This window comes from Oncorhynchus masou, chromosome 30 (genome assembly GCF_036934945.1).
Source record: "Oncorhynchus masou masou isolate Uvic2021 chromosome 30, UVic_Omas_1.1, whole genome shotgun sequence".
In the NCBI taxonomy this organism is placed as follows: Eukaryota; Metazoa; Chordata; class Actinopteri; order Salmoniformes; family Salmonidae; genus Oncorhynchus; species Oncorhynchus masou.
In genome coordinates this window covers 61,989,713-62,007,407 of record NC_088241.1, presented here as the reverse complement: position 1 = coordinate 62,007,407, position 17,695 = coordinate 61,989,713, and the positions used below count along the sequence as shown (strand labels likewise).

Sequence of the window (17,695 nt, the reverse complement as noted above, 5' to 3'; positions counted from 1 at the left end):
CTGGTCATAACATTTAACATCTCATTAAAGTGTATTCCATTGAGTTTTTGTGTCACTGTTCTACACACAATGTGGAATTATGCTTTTAGACATAAAAATGAAAAGCTGAAAGTCAATATGTATTCAACACCTTTTCTATGGCAAGCCTAAATAAGTTCAGGAGTAAAGATTTACTAAACTAGTCACATCTTCCGCCGTCTCAGGGGAACACCACGGTTCTAGTGATTGTGGACCGGTTCTCTAAGTCCTGCCGTCTCCTCCCGTTGCCCGGTATCCCTACAGCCCTACAGACTGCGGAGGCGTTATTCACCCATGTCTTTCGGCACTACGGGGTGCCGGAGGACATCGTTTCTGATCGGGGCCCCCAATTCACGTCTCGGGTATGGAGAGCGTTCAAGGAACGCTTGGGGGTCTCTGTCAGCCTGACCTCCGGTTATCACCCCGAGAGTAATGGGCAGGTGGAGAGAGTGAACCAGGAGGTGGGTAGGTTTCTGCGGTCGTATTGCCAGGATCGGCCAGGGGAGTGGGCACGATACATTCCCTGGGCTGAAATGGCTCAGAACTCACTACGCCACTCCTCTACTAACGTGTCCCCTTTTCAGTGTGTGTTAGGGTACCAGCCGGTCCTGGCACCATGGCATCCGAGCCAGACCGAGGCTCCTGCGGTGGAAGAATGGGTACAGCGCTCCAAGGAGACCTGGAGGGCCGTCCAGGAATCTCTACGACAAGCGAGTGGATGGCAGAAGAGGAGTGCAGACCGCCACCGCAGTGAGGCCCCCGTGTTTGTACCGGGGACATGGTCTGGCTCTCGACCCGAAACCTACCTCTCCGCTTGCCCTGCCGGAAGCTGGGTCCGCAGTGTGTAGGGCCCTTTAAAGTCCTGAGGAGAATAAACAAGGTGTGTTATCGATTACAACTCCCTTCCTATTATCGTATTAACCCCTCGTTTCATGTGTCTCTCCTCAGGCCGGTGTTAGCTGGTCCCCTGCAGGACAGTGAGGTACCGGAGGTCTCTCCCCCCCCTCTGGACATCGAGGGGCCTGCAGTACCTCGTGGACTGGGAGGGGTACGGTCCGGAGGAGAGGTGCTGGGTACCGGTGGGGGACATCTTGGATCCATCCATGTTGAGAGATTTCCATCGCCTCCATCCGGATCGCCCTGCACCTCGTCCTCCGGGGCGAACTCGAGGCCGGTGTCGGCGCGCTGCGAGAGCCGCGCGTCAGGGGGGGGTACTGTCACGAGTCCGACCGAGGGTGGTTCCCTTTCCCGAGCGGGTGGCGCTCGGCGGTCGTCGTCACCGGCCTAGTAGCTGCCACTGATTGTCTTTCCTCCCCCTCCTTGTATGTTTAGTGGTAGCACCTGTGTATGTTTAATTAGTTTGTCTTTATTAGACAGCCGGCTCGCCTGGTTGTTGTGCGGGATTATTTCAATGTAACCTTCGGCTCTGTTGTAGAGGTACGTGTTAGTACTTGGTCGTGTATTTTTCGTTGTACATTTTGATTCCCTGTGTTTGGGAACGTGCCTATTGTGAGCACCCTGTGGTGCGTTGGTGCTATTAAAGACGCACAGCATTGAACTCTCTGTCTCCTGCTTTTGACTCCACACCCACGACACCCGGAGCATTACACCTTTAGTTAACCAGGTAGGCAAGTTAAGAGCAAGTCTCATTTACAACTGCGACCTGGCCAAAATAAAGCAAAGCAGTGTGACACAAACAACACAGAGTTACACATGGAATAAACATACAGTCAAGAATACAATAGAAAAAGTATATATACAGTGTGTGCAAATGAGGTAGGATAAGAGAGGTAATGCAATAAATAGGCCATAGTGGCGAAATAATTACAATATAGCAATTAAACACTGGGGTGATAGATGTGCAGAAGATGAGTGTGCAAGTAGAGATATTGGGGTGCAAAGGAGCAAAATAAATAACAGTATGGGGATGAGGTAATTGGATGGGCTATTTACAGATGGGCTATGTACAGGTGCAGTGATCTGTGAACTTCTCTGACAGCTGGTGCATAAAGTTATTGAGGGAGATATGACTCTCCAGCTTCAGTGATTTTTGCAGTTCGTTCCAGTCATTGGCAGCAGAGAACAGGAAGGAGAGGCAGCCAAAGTAAGAATTGGCTTTGGGGGTGACCAATGAAATATACCTGCTGGAGCGCGTGCTATGGGTGGGTGCTGCTATGGTGACCAGTGAGCTGAGATAAGGCGGGGCTTTACTTTGCAGAGACTTGTAGATGACCTGGAGCCAGTGGGTTTGGCGACGAGTATAAAGCGAGGGCCAGCCAACGAGAGCATACAGGTCTCAGTGGTGGGTGGTATATGGGGCTTTGGTGACATTCAGATGACACTGTGATAGACTGCATCCAATTTGTTGAGTTGAGTGTTGGAAGCTATTGTGTAAAGGACATCGACGAAGTCGAGGATCAGTAGGATGGTCAGTTTTACAAGGGTATGTTAGGCAGCATGAGTGAAGGATTATTTGTTGCGAAGTAGTAAGCCAATTCTAGATGACATTTTGGGTTGGAGATGTTTAATGTGAGTCTGGAAGGAGAGTTTACAGTCTAATCAGACACCTAGGTATTTGTAGTTGTCCACATATTCTAGGTCAGAACCGTCCAGAGTAGTGATGCTGGTTAGAGTTGCCCTGCCCTATACAAAACACTCACAAAATTTGAGTTTGCTATTCACAAGAAGCATTGCCTGATGTGAACTGTACCTCAAACAAAAGAGATCTCAGAAGACCTAAGATTAAGAATTGTTGACTTAAATAAATCTGGAAAGGGTTACAAAAGTATCTCTAAAAGCCCTGATGTGCATTAGTCCACGGTAAGACGAATTGTCTATAAATGGAGAAAGTTCAGCAATGTTGCTACTCTCCCTAGGACTGGCCTTCCTGCAAACGTGACTGCAAGACCACAGCGCAGAATGCTCAATGAGGTTAAGAAGAATCCTAGAGTGTCAGCAAACGACTTACAGCAATCTCTGGAACATGCAAACATCTCTGTTAACAAGTCTAGGATATGTAAAACACTGAACAAAAATGGTGTTCATGAGAGGACACCACAGAAGAAGTCACTGCTGTCCAAAAACAAATATTGCTTTCACAGCGCTACTGGCAAAATATTCTGTGGACAGATTAAACTAAAGTTGAGTTGTTTGGAAGGAACACACAACATTATGTGTGGAGAAAAAAAGGCACAACACACCAACATCAAAACCTCATCCCAACTGTAAAGTATGGTGGAGGGAGCATCATGGTTGGGGTCTGCTTTGCTTCCACAGGGCCTGGACAGCTTGCTATCATCGACGGAAAAATGATTTCCCAAGTTCATCAGGACTTTTTGCAGCAGAATGTAAGGCTATCTGTCTGCCAATTGAAGGTCAACAGGAGTTGAGTGATGCAACAGGACAACAACCCAAAACACAGAAGTAAATCAACAACACAATGGCTTCAACAGAAGAAAATACGCCTTCTGGAGTGACCCAGTCAGAGTCCTGACCTCAACCCGATTGCGATGCAGTGGCATGACCTCAAGAGAGCAGTTCACACCAGACATCACAAGAATATTGCTTAACTGAAACAGTTCAGTAGAACAGAAAACATTTGGTTGAGGTTATTGCTTCCAAAGGAGGGTAAACCAGTTATAAAATCCAAAGGTTCACAAACTTTTCCCACCCTGCACTGTGAATGTTTACTCGTGTGTTCAATAAAGACGTGAAAACATATAATTGTTTGTGTGTTGTTAGTTTAAGCAGACTGTGTTTGTCTATTGTTGTGGCTTAGATGAAGATCAGATCAAATTGTATGACCAATTTAAGCAGGTAATTCCAAAGGGTTCACATACTTTTTCTTGCCACTGTAAGCTCAGGGTACCAAACGCTGTCTTCCAACCCTAGATAGGAGAGCATTTTCTTAACCATATCACTTTTACCTAACCTATTTTTATTTATGTATTTAACCTTTATATTATCCAAGTGGAGTGAAAAGAGTGTCTCTGTGGCATCCAGGCCACCAGGCTCCTCTTTGCAAATAGACCTCAAAGAGGAAGTTGGTGTAGGAGAAGTTGAGTGGTGTGTGAGAATCACTCAGATACAATTACAGTTACTCTGTTTCATACCAAGTGTGTTTTTCATGTTGAAACATAATGTGACAACCATATGTTTTGCATCAAACTCAAATGTAACTTTTCCTTTTTTGTCTTGAGTCAAATGAATAGTGGAGTTTGGTTCATGATTTAACTATATTTTTAAATCCAACACACATTCCTATTCAAGCCTGGCAAGAATCTACTTCACAGTATCTTCTGTTATTTTGAATATTCAAAATAAATTAAAGAAAATTAATTATGAGTAATGAGATTCAATATGTTCAAAGATCTGCTGTTCGTTCATGTATTAGCTTCACAACGGAAAGACATAGTGTATTTGATATGGGGATGGTTCAATGCAATGTGTTGTGTGAGTTCAGCTACTCCACCAGTAAGTGTATGTTTGTATTGTTTCAAGGAATCAGTAGTGTGTGAGTTCTCACATGGCTTGTTTTTTCTCATGGAGCTCTTTATGTCAGGTGAGTCTTCCACACAGCAACAGCAACAACTAGTTATGAATCAGACAGAGGAATAAGCACATGTGATGATATTTCATAGTGTGAGCTATATTCCCATCTGTCTCAAGGTATAGAAAAGTGTACAGATAATTCCTGATAGAGTTTAATAGTCTGGATTCAAACATTCTGTGCTCCAGATATGTGTATGATCCAGTTTAGGGCATGGAGTCGTGACATCAGGACTCCACCTTCCGGTGCCGACAGAGATGGCCGCCTCGCTTCGCGTTCCTAGGAAACTATGCAGTATTTTGTTTTTTCAAAGGGCAGCATTCCAGAGAGACATCAGAGACTGTAATGTTCTTTGCTTCACGGAAACATGGCTCAATCGAGAGACGTTATCAGAGTCGGTGCAGCCAGCTGGTTTCTTCACGCATCGCGCCGACAGAAACAAGCATCTTTCTGGTAAGAAGAAGGGCGGGGGTGTATGCCTTATGATTAACGAGACATGGTGTGATCATGACAACATACAGGAACTCAAGTCCTTCTGTTCACTTGACTTAGAATTCCTCACAATCAAATGTCGACCGCATTATCTACGAAGGGAATTATTTTAGATTATAATCACAGCCGTATATATTCCACTCCAAGCAGACACATCGATGGCCCTGAACAAACTTTATTTGACTCTATACAAACTGGAAACGATATATCCTGAGGCTGCATTCTGTTATGAACTTGAGTGAAGACCCAAAAGCGGTTTTAACAGAAAACAGAGTTCTTTAATGAAAAACAGGAATGGCATAAATCCTCTTCCAACGTTGTCAGCGGAACAAAAAGAACGTTAGTATAGTGCAGGATGCATCTGCCAGGCAGACTCCGACAGGACAGGACAAGGTGGAAGCAAACGAGACGACAGCTTGCTTCTGGCATCAAAAAACACAAACAAGAATCAGACACTGAAAGTAGCAGGAACAGAGAAAGAAATAGAGACCTAATCAGAGGGGAAGAGAGAACAGGTGTGAAAGAGTGAATGAGCTAGTTAGAGGAGATGTAGAACAGCTGAAGAATGAGAGACAGAGAAGGTAACCTAAAAAGACCAGCAGAGAGAGAGAGTGAAGAGAAAGGACAGGAACAGACATAACAAGACATGACAGTACCCCCCCCACTCACCGAGCGCCTCCTGGCGCACTCGAGGAGGAAACCTGGCGGCAACGGAGGAAATCATCGATCAGCGAACGGTCCAGCACGTCCCGAGAGGGAACCCAACTCCTCTCCTCAGGACCGTACCCCTCCCAATCCACTAGGTACTGATGACCACGGCCCCGAGGGCGCATGTCCAAAATCTTACGAACCCTGTAGATGGGTGCGCCCTCGACAAGGATGGGGGGAGGGACGAGCGGGGGCGCGAAGAACGGGCTTAACACAGGAGACATGGAAGACCGGGTGAACGCGACGAAGATAGCGCGGGAGAAGAAGTCGCACTGCGACAGGATTAATGACCTGGGAAATACGGAACGGACCAATGAACCGCGGGGCCAACTTGCGAGAAGCTGTCTTAAGGGGAAGGTTCTGAGTGGAGAGCCATACTCTCTGACCGCAACAATATCTAGGACTCTTGGTCCTACGCTATTCACAGTCTGCGCCCTATTACGGCAAAGTGCCGACCTGACCCCCTTCCAGGTGCGCTCGCAACGCTGGACAAAAGCCTGAGCGGAGGGGACGCAGGACTCGGCGAGCTGAGATGAGAACAGCGGAGGCTGGTACCCGAGGCTACACTGAAAAGGGGATAGACCGGTAGCAGACGAGGGAAGCGAGTTGTGGGCGTACTCTGCCCAGGGAGCTGTTCTGACCAAGACGCAGGGTTACGAAAAGAAAGACTGCGTAAATGCGACCAACAGTCTGATTGGCCCGTTCGGCTTGACCGTTAGACTGGGGATGAAAGCCGGACGAGAGACTGACGGAAGCCCCAATCAAACGGCAAAACTCCCTCCAAAATTGAGACGTGAACTGCGGGCCTCTGTCGGAAACGACGTCAGACGGAAGGCCATGAATTCGGAAAACATTCTCGATAATGATCTGAGCCGTCTCCTTAGCAGAAGGGAGCTTATCGAGAGGAATGAAATGAGCCGCCTTAGAGAATCTATCGACAACCGTAAGAATAACTGTCTTCCCCGCTGATGAAGGCAGTCCGGTGATAAAATCTAAAGCGATGTGAGACCACGGTCGAGAGGGAATGGGAAGCGGTCTGAGACGGCCGGCAGGAGGAGAGTTCCCAGATTTAGTCTGCGCGCAGACCGAACAAGCGGCGACAAATCGACGCGCGTCACGTTCCCGAGTGGGCCACCAGAAACGCTGGCGAATGGACGCGTACCCCGAACGCCGGGGTGGCCGGCTAACTTGGCAGAGTGGGCCCACTGAAGAACGGCCGGACGAGTAGGAACGGGAACGAACAGAAGGTTCCTAGGACAAGCTCGCGGCGATGGAGTGTGAGCGAGTGCTTGCTTTACCTGCCTCTCAATTCCCCAGACAGTCAACCCGACAACACGCCCGTCAGGAAGAATCCCCTCGGGGTCGGTGGAGACCTCAGAAGAACTGAAGAGACGAGATAAAGCATCAGGCTTGGTGTTTTTGAGCCCGGACGATAAGAAATAACAAACTCGAAACGAGCGAAAAACAGAGCCCAACGAGCCTGACGCGCATTAAGTCGTTTGGCTGAACGGATGTACTCAAGGTTCCTATGGTCAGTCCAAACGACAAAAGGAACGGTCGCCCCCTCCAACCACTGTCGCCATTCGCCTAGGGCTAAGCGGATGGCGAGCAGTTCGCGATTACCAACATCATAGTTACGTTCTGACGGCGATAGCGATGAGAGAAAAACGCGCAAGGATGGACCTTGCCGTCAGAGAGAGAGCGCTGAGAAAGAATGGCTCCCACGCCCACCTCTGCGCGTCAACCTCAACAACAAACTGGCTAGAGATGTCAGGTGTAACAAGAATAGGAGCGGATGTAAAACGATTCTTAAGAAGATCAAAAGCTCCCTGGGCGGAAACGGACCACTTAAAGCACGTCTTAACAGAAGTAAGGGCTGTGAGGGGAGCTGCCACCTGACCGAAATTACGGATGAAACGACGATAGAAATTAGCGAAGCCCAGAAAGCGCTGCAGCTCGACGCGTGACTTAGGAACGGGCCAATCAATGACAGCCTGGACCTTAGCGGGATCCATCTTAATGCCCTCAGCGGAAATAACGGAACCGAGAAAGGGACAGAGGCGGCATGAAAAATGCACTTCTCAGCCTTCACATAAAGACAGTTCTCCAAAAGGCGCTGGAGGACGCGTCGCACGTGCTGAACATGAATCGAGAGAGACGGAGAAAAAATCAGGATATCGTCCATGTAAACGAAAACAAAAATGTTCAGCATGTCTCTCAGGACGTCGTTAACTAGTGCCTGAAAGACAGCTGGAGCGTTAACGAGGCCGAAAGGAAGAACCCGGTATTCAAAGTGCCCTAACGGAGTGTTAAACGCCGTCTTCCACTCGTCCCCCTCCCTGATGCGCACGAGATGGTAGGCGTTACGAAGGTCCAATTTGGTGAAAAACCTGGCTCCCTGCAGGATCTCGAAGGCTGAAGACATAAGAGGAAGCGGATAACGATTCTTAACTGTTATGTCATTCAGCCCTCGATAATCCACGCATGGGCGCAGGGACCCGTCCTTCTTCTGAACAAAAAAAAACCCCGCTCCGGCGGGAGAGGAGGAGGAGACAATGGTACCGGCGTTGAGCGAAACCGACAAATAATCCTCGAGAGCCTTACGTTCGGGAGCCGACAGAGAGTATAATCTACCCCGGGGGGAGTAGTTCCCGGAAGGAGATCAATACTACAGTCATACGACCGGTGTGGAGGGAGAGAAGTGGCCTTGGAACGACTGAACACCGTGCGCAGATCGTGATACTCCTCCGGCACCCCTGTCAAATCGCCAGGCTCCTCCTGTGAAGTAGAGACAGAGGAAACAGGAGGGATAGCAGACATTAAACAGGTTACATGACAAGAAACATTCCAGGATAGGATAGTATTACTAGACCAATTAATAGAAGGGTTATGGCGCAATAGCCAGGGATGACCCAAAACAACAGGTGTAAAAGGTGAACGAAAAATTAAAAAAGAAATGGTTTCGCTATGATTACCAGAGACAGTGAGGGTTAAAGGCAGCGTCTCACGCTGAATCTTGGGGAGAGAACTACCATCTAAAGCGAACAAGGCCGTGGGCTCCCCTAACTGTCTGAGAGGAATGTCATGTTCCCGAGCCCAGGTCTCGTCCATAAAACAGCCCTCCGCCCCAGAGTCTATCAAGGCACTGCAGGAAGCAGATGAACCGGGCCAGCGGAGATGGACCGGAAAAGTAGTGCGTGATCCAGAAGGAGAGGCCTGAGTAGTTGCGCTCACCAGTAGCCCTCCTCTTACTGATGAGCTCTGGCTTTTACTGGACATGAGGTGACAAAATGACCAGCGGAGCCGCAGTAGAGACAGAGGCGATTGGTGATTCTCCGTTCCTTCTCCTTGGCCGAGATGCGGATACCCCCAGCTGCATAGGCTCAGCATCCGAGCCGGCGGAGGAGGGTGGCAGTGATGCGGCAGGTGGCAGTGATGTGGAGAGGGGAGCAGCGGAGAACGCGAGCTCCCTTCCACGAGCTCGGCGACGAAGATCAAACCGTCGCTCTATGCGAATAGCGAGAGCTATTAAGGAGTCCAGACTGGAAGGAACCTCCCGGGAGAGGATCTCGTCCTTAACCTCGACGAGGAGACCCTCCAGAAAACGAGCGAGCAAAGCCGGCTCGTTCCAGTCACTTGAGGCAGCGAGAGTGCGAAACTCAATAGAATAATCCGTTATGGATCGATTCCCCTGACATAGGGAAGACAGGGCCCTGGAAGCCTCCTCCCCAAAAACAGAACGGTCAAAAACCCGTATCATCTCCTCCTTAAAGTCTTGATACTGGTTAATACACTCAGCCCTCGCCTCCCAGACTTCCGTGCCCCACTCACGCGCCCGTCCGGTAAGGAGAGAAATGACGTAGGCGATGCGGGCTGCGCTCCTGGAGTAAGTGTTGGGCTGGAGAGAGAACACCACATCACACTGAGTGAGGAATGAGCGGCACTCAGTGGGCTCCCCAGAGTAACACGGCGGGTTGTTGATCCTGGGCTCCGGAGACTCGGAAACCCCGGAAGTGGGCGGTGGATCGAGGTGGAGTTGGTGAACCTGTCTTGTGAGGTCGGAGACTTGGACGGCCAGGGTCTCAACGGCATGTCGAGCAGCAGACAATTCCTCCTCGTGTCTGCCTAGCATCGCTCCCTGGATCTCGACGGCGGAGTAAAGGGTCCGGAGCCGCTGGGTCCATTCTTGGTCTGATTCTTCTGTTATGAACTTGAGTGAAGACCCAAAAGCGGTTTTAACAGAAAACAGAGTTCTTTAATGAAAAACAGGAATGGCATAAATCCTCTTCCAACGTTGTCAGCGGAACAAAAAGAACGTTAGTATAGTGCAGGATGCATCTGCCAGGCAGACTCCGACAGGACAGGACAAGGTGGAAGCAAACGAGACGACAGCTTGCTTCTGGCATCAAAAAACACAAACAAGAATCAGACACTGAAAGTAGCAGGAACAGAGAAAGAAATAGAGACCTAATCAGAGGGGGAAGAGAGAACAGGTGTGAAAGAGTGAATGAGCTAGTTAGAGGAGATGTAGAACAGCTGAAGAATGAGAGACAGAGAAGGTAACCTAAAAAGACCAGCAGAGAGAGAGAGTGAAGAGAAAGGACAGGAACAGACATAACAAGACATGACAGCATTCATTGGAGCGGGGTATTTTAACAAGGCTAATCTGAAAACAAGACTCCTTAAATTGTATCAGCATATTGATTGCGCAACCAGGGCTGGTAAAACCCTGTATCATTGTTATTCTAACTTCCGCGATGCATATAAAGCCCTCCCCCGCCCTCCTTTCGGAAAAGCTGACCACAACTACATTTTGCTGCTTCCAGCCTGCAGACAGAATCTAAAACAAAAAGCTCAGGTCTGTTCAACGCTGGTCCGACCATTCTGATTCCACGCTTCAAGACTGCTTCGATCATGTGGATTGGGATATGTTCCGCATTGCGTCCAACAAGAACATTGACGAATACGCTGATTCGGTAAGCGAGTTCATAAGAAAGTGTATTGACGATGTCGTGCCCATAGCAACGATTAAAACATTCCCAAACAAGAAACCGTGGATTGATGGCAGCATTCGGTGAAACTGAAAGCGCGAACCACTGCTTTTAACTTGGGTAAGATGACCGGAAACATGACCGAATACAAACAGTGTAGCTATTTCCTCCGCAAGGCAATCAAACAAGCTTAGCTTCAGTATAGAGACAAAGTAGAGTCGCAATTCAACGGCTCAGACACAAGAGGTATGTGGCAGGGTCTACAGTCAATCACGGATTACAAAAAGAAAACCAGCCCCGTCGCGGACCAGGATGTCTTGCTCCCAGACAGTATAAATAACTTTTTTGCCCGCTTTGAGGACAATACAGTGCCACTGACACTGCCCGCAACCAAAACCTGCAGGCTCTCCTTCACTGCAGCCGACGTGAGTAAAACATTTAAACGTGTTAACCCTCGCAAGGCTGCAGGTCCATACAGCATCCCCAGCCGCGTCCTCAGAGCATGCGCAGACCAGCTGGCTGGTGTGTTTACAGACATATTCAATCAATCCTTATCCCAGTCTGCTGTTCCCACATGCTTCAAGAGGGCCACCATTGTCCCTGTTCCCAAGAAAGCTAAGGTAACTGAGCTAAACGACTACTGCCCCACCCCGTAGCTCTCACTTCCGTCATCATGAAGTGCTTTGAGAGACTTGTCAAGGACCATATCACCTCCAACCTACCTGACACGCTAGACCCACTCCAACTTGCTTACCGCCCAAATAGGTCCACAGACGACGTAATCACAAGCACAATGCACACTGCCCTAACCCATCTGGACAAGAGGAATACCTATGTGAGAATGCTGTTCATCGACTACAGCTCAGCATTTAACACCATAGTATCCTCCAAACTCGTCATCAAGCTCGAGACCCTGGGTTTCGACCCCGCCCTGTGCAACTGGGTACTGGACCTCTTGACGGGCCGCTCCCCAGGTGGTGAGGGTAGGTAACAACATCTCCACCCCGCTGATCCTCAACACTGGGGCCCCACAAGGGTGCGTTCTGAGCCCTCTCCTGTACTCCCTGTTCACCCACAACTGCATGGCCATGCACGCCTCAAACTCAATCATCAAGTTTGCGGACGACACTACAGTGGTAGGCTTGATTACCAACAACGACGAGACGGCTTACATGGAGGAGGTGAGGGCCCTCGGAGTGTGGAGTCAGGAAAATATCCTCACACTCAACGTTACAAAACAAAGGAGATGATTGTGGACTTTAGGAAACAGCAGAGGGAGCACCCCCCTATCCACATCGACGGGACAGTAGTGGAGAGGGTAGTAAGTTTTAAGTTCCTCGGCGTACACATCACGGACAAACTGAATTGGTCCACCCACACAGACAGCGTCGTGAAGAAGGCGCAGCAGCGCCTCTTCAACCTCAGGAGGCTGAAGAAATTTGTCTTGTCACCAACAGCACTCACAAACTTCTACAGATGCACAATCGAGAGCATCCTGTCGGGCTGTATCACCGCCTGGTATGGCAACTGCTCCGCCCACAACCGTAAGGCTCTCCAGAGGGTAGTGAGGTCTGTACAACGCATCACCGGGTGCAAACTACCTGCCCTCCAGGACACCTACACCACCCGATGTCACAGGAAGGCCATAAAGATCATCAAGGACAACAACCACCCGAGCCACTGGCTGTTCACCCCGCTATCATCCAGAAGGCGAGTTTAGTACAGGTGCATCAAAGCAGGGACCAAGAGACTGAAAAACAGCTTCTATCTCAAGGCCATTATGCTGTTAAACAGCCACCACTAACATTGAGTGGCTGCTGCCAACACACTGATTCAACTCCAGCCACTTTAATAATGGAAATTGATGGAAAGAAATATCACTAGCCACTTTAAACAATGCTACATAATATAATGTTTACATACCCTACATTACTAATCTCATATGTATGTACTGTACTCGATACCATCTACTGCATCTTGCCTATGCTGTTCTGTACCATCACTCATTCATATATCTTTATGTACATGTTCTTTATCCCTTTACACTTGTGTGTATAAGGTAGTAGTTGTGGAATTGTTAGGTTAGATTACTCGTTGGTTATTACTGCATTATCGGAACAAGAAGCACAAGCATTTCGCTACATTCGCATTAAAACCTGCTAACCATGTGTATGTGACAAATACATTTGATTTGATTTGATTTGTATATTGAAATTAGTTTATATTTTTTGCTGCAGAAGGAGAGATAGACTGTCCTGAAAAGATCATATTACCTCCCTGATGTTGTCCTTCATGTTCCAAGTGTTTTGGCCTGTTTGGCAAACGAGATTTGATTGCCACAATGGCAGATAGACTGGACGTACTGACGAGCTCCTGTATGCAAATCCCATGTTCATTTGATAGTCCTTACTATAAATTGAACAGCACAATACTTACCTCTGGAGTGTGGATTAAAGAATTACCAGTCTTTGGTGGGCGTCCGGACAATGTGATATTTAACAGTAGTAAGATGGTCAACAGATATCAAGGGAAGATAACTGGAAACATGTCCCAGAAGAACTGCACCACAGTCTTCTTCAATGTAACCACCAGTTACTCTGATAAATCGCCCTTCAGAATTGAGAGTCAATCATTCAAAGCGACAGACCCTCAAAAAGTATGTTTATTTACTGTAGTTGTCAATGGTAAGAAGAGACATACTATCTAACTTGTATACATTTTTCTAAAATTATATGAATAGAATAAGACCAAGTAGGCGGTGTGCCTGTCAGTGTAAAATATATTTATCTACAATGTATTACAGATTTGCCTTCCAGTACGATCATTACTGTCTCAGGTGAAGTGAAGGAAGGGACCCCTGTCAGCTTGAACTGCTCTGCTGTCGCTCCCTGTCCTGAACACCCCCCTGTGCTGACATGGACTATCCCAACACAGTTCACACCTGAGAACCAAATGCAGGAGAATCCAGACCAGACCAAATCAGTTCTATCTATGGTGACCTTCGCTCCATCATACCTTCATCATGAGAAGAACATCACTTGTACTGCAGTCTACCCAGTAGGTGCAAGTAACAAGACAACTGAACAAAACATGATGCTTAACGATTCATGTCAGATTTAGTAACCGGTTCCTGAAGAATAGATCATTCTGTCATGTTTTCACTGATGATTGTAATAGAGTGGTTTTGATGAGACTATTCAATATACCATATCAGATACATTCTAAATGAACCCCTCTCCCTCAGTCTCTCCTAAGGACACCTCAGCCTCCATCCGTTTGGATGGTTTGTCAATACACCCAGTCACTACAATCCCACTCAGGGATTTCACCCACAAGAGGTTGGTGGCACCTTAATTGGGTAGAACGTACTCGTGGTAATGGCTGGAGCAGAACAGGTGGAATGGTACCAAATTCATCCAACATGTTTTCCATGTGTTTGATTCCATTCCATTTGCTCCGTTCTAGACATTATTATGAGTTGTCTTCCTCTCAGCAGCCTCCACTGATTTCACCATAAGGTCAATGGTGACTTTAAAACTGTTACATTGTTTTAATGGGTGTGATTGGAGAAAACTGAGGATGGATCAGCAACATTGTAGAATAAGTCAACCCCTTTTGGCTTCAGAACTGCCTCAGTTCGTCGGGGCATGGACTCTACAAGGTTTCGAAGCGTTCCACAGGGATGCTGGCCCATACAATACTTTCTCTTCTCTCTCTGAATCATCTGGTCCCTCCACCTTTCAATTCCTGACCCTGTCCTCCAGAGCCTTCAGCTCTCCCTCCACCTGTTGGGGGAGGTCGGCACCCACCTGCTGGCTAAAGTACACCCTCAGCTCCTGGGTCTCCTTCTCCCAGAAGACCTTGGAAAGGTCGAAGAGTGATTTGTCCAAATGTAGTTTTTTCGCAAGTTTAGGAGAATTAGGCTGCAGGTTCAGAGAATTAACGTAGCAGGTTATGATAATTAGATCAATAAACGGAAAAGTGTTAGGATTAGCTCAAATGCTAAAAGAATTTGACGTCAATTTGACGTCAAAAGCTTTATCCCATCTAGACTTTACCGTCATAGAGGGAGTGTAAGGGGTGTGTAACTGGTGGCAGTCAGACGCAGGAGAGCAGAACTAGGTAATAGCCGGAGCAGTTTAATTTCAAAACCAACTGCATCAAGAAATCATCAACATGGGTACAAAACCCGACACGCACCAGTCAACATGTGCATAAGCACTTATAACAAACAATACCACACAAAGACATGGGGGGAACAAAGGGTTAAATACACAACATGTAATGAGGGAATGAAAACCAGGTGTGTTGGAAAACAGGACAAAACAAATGGAAAATGAATAACGGATCGGCGATGCCTAGAAGACCGGTGACGTCGATCTCCGAACACCGCCCGAACAAGGAGAGGAACCGACTTCGGAAGAAGTCGTGACAGGAAGCCCATGTCCAACTTGCCTCCCAGTACCTGTAGATCGCGGTCTCCCTCCTGTGGCACTCGGGACATTTTTTTCACGCCACTGCAATAAGAAGATATTTTGGTAGCAGGTTAGGAGCAGGGCTGGACTAAAAAACGGCCCCTTATAGCATATGATAGAACAACTACATTTTCTGTCAGCTTCATGACAACATGTCGAATAGCATTATAAAACTGTAAATATGTTTCTCCGCATCACAATGGCAAAATGGGTTGAAATGCTCTCTGCACCATGGAAACATGGGTTGAAATGCAATAAGTAAGAGGGGGGTGTGGGGTCGTCCGACCCTGGTTAGCAGAGCATTTTCACTAACCGTTACCCATAGCCGTAATTCTCCTTACCTGCTGCATTAATTCTTCTAGCCTGACATGAAAAAGTCAAATCTGTATAGAAGTGGTGTGAAAATGTGTCATCCAGCCCACCAGGGTTTTCTTGGCAAACAGACTTTAAAGAGGAAGTTAAGCAAGAAACAGAGGAAGTTGGTGTAGGACAAGTTGAGTGGTGTGTGTGAGAATCAGTCAGATACAATTACACTTACTCTGTTTTATACCAAGTCTGTTTTTCATGTTGAAAAAATGATTTGACAACCATATAATTTGGCATGGGTCCCAAGATCCTCAAAAGGTTCTACATCTGCACCATCGAGAGCATCTTGACCGGTTGCATCACCGACTGGTATGGCAACTGCTCGGCATCTGACCGTAAGGCGCTACAGAGGGTAGTACGGCCCAGTACATCACTGGGGTCAAGCTTCCTGCCATCCAGGACCTATATACTAGGTGGTGTCGAGGAAATCCCCAAAATTGTGTGAATATTTACATTTATCCCCCCACCTTCATTTGTTTTGTACACTGCTGCTTCTCGCTGTTTATTATCTATGCATGGTCACTTCACACCTACCTCCATGTAGAAATTACCTTGACTAACCTGTACCCCCCCATTGACTCTGTACCGGTACTCCATGAATATAGCCTTGTTATTGCACATTTTATGTGTTTCTTTTTATAATGTTTTACCTTAGTTAATTTAGTAAACATTTTCTTAACTCTTTCTTGAGTTGCACTGTTGGTTAAGGGCTTGTAAGTAATCATTTCACGGTAAGGTCTACACTTGTTCTATTCAACGATTATGATTTAACTCGTTTAAAAAAAACATCACACACACATTCCCATTGAAGCCTGGGAGACCACCTGTTGGGGGAAGTCGGCTCCCAGCTGCTGGGTAAAGTACGCCCTCAGTTCCTGGGTCTCCTTCTCCCAGAAGGCCTTCGGGAAGGTTGAGGGTTTTGTCTAGAAGGGATACAGCTCTTGTCAAAATTGAGTTTAGTAAGTTTGGGAGAATTTTTGCAGCAAGTTAGGAGAATTAACATAGCAAGTTATGAAAATTAAATTGAAGTACGAAAAAGGGTTAGGATTAGCTAAAATGCTGTAATAATTATACTTTTCACATCATTTTGACCAAAGCTTAATCCCATCTAGACTTGATCACCGAAGAGGGCACCCATGTCCTCCTTGCTGTCCTGGACCTGCAGGTGGCTGGCTCCCTCCTGTGTCACCCGCGACATTCTTTTCACGGCACTTCAATAAGAAGTCATTTTGGAAGCAGGTCAGCAGCAGGGATTACTGAACTGCCCCAGATAGCATATGATAGCAAAATGTGTAGAACTGATTGTAGCGTTAAAACTGCAACCTTTTATATCAGCGTCATGGCAAAATGTGAACACAAGCATGAGGTGCTATAAAACAGCAAAGATACAAATAATAATTTTCTCTGCACCATGGCAGAACGTGTTGAAACGAAGGAAAGTAAGCTCAGGGTCCCAAATGCGTTCATCCAACCCAGGTTAGGAGAGCATTATCCCTAAACCTATGTAACAGTTTTCTTTGGTTGAAGGAGAGTCGGACCAAAATGCGGCGTGGCTATTGAGATACATGTTTAATGAAACAAAGGAAACACGAATAAATACAAAAACAATAAACGTGAAAACTGAAACAGCCTAAACTGGTGAAAACTAAACACAAGACAGGAACAGGAACAATCACCCACCAAAACCCAACACCAAACAGGCTACCTAAATATGGTTCCCAATCAGAGACAATGATTCACACCTGCCTCTGATTGAGAACCATATCAGGCCAAACATAGAACTAGACATGAACCATAGAATGCCCACTCAGCTCACACCCTGACCAACCAAAACATAGAAACATACAAAGCAAATTATGGTCAGGGTGTGACAGTACCCCCCCCCCCCCACCCCCAAAGGTGCGGACTCTGGCCGCAAAACCTGAACCTATTGGGGAGGGTCTGGGTGAGCATCTGTCCGCGGTGGCGGCTCTGGTGCTGGACGTGGCCCCCACTTCACCATAGTTTTAGTCCCCCACCTTGTCCGCTTCCGTGGTCTCCTAACCACGGCGACCCTACTTAATGACCCCACTGGACAGAGGGGCAGCTCGGGACAG

General features: G+C 47.4%; 2 protein-coding genes across 2 annotated transcripts in view; both read left to right on the top strand.

Moving 5' to 3' along the window:
- LOC135522988 (uncharacterized) overlaps positions 1-1,570 on the top strand; it is a 3,996-nt gene extending 2,426 nt beyond the window's left edge. Inside the window, exons 2-4 of the mRNA XM_064949725.1 lie at positions 183-479; positions 603-862; positions 967-1,570. Of these exons, the coding sequence (XP_064805797.1) occupies positions 183-479; positions 603-862; positions 967-1,306 (897 nt within the window). The 3' untranslated portion in view covers positions 1,307-1,570. The remainder of the gene's footprint in view (positions 1-182; positions 480-602; positions 863-966) is intronic.
- LOC135522914 (B-cell receptor CD22-like) overlaps positions 1-17,695 on the top strand; it is a 45,014-nt gene that overhangs the window by 6,351 nt on the left and 20,968 nt on the right. The gene's annotated exons all lie outside the window — the stretch shown is intronic.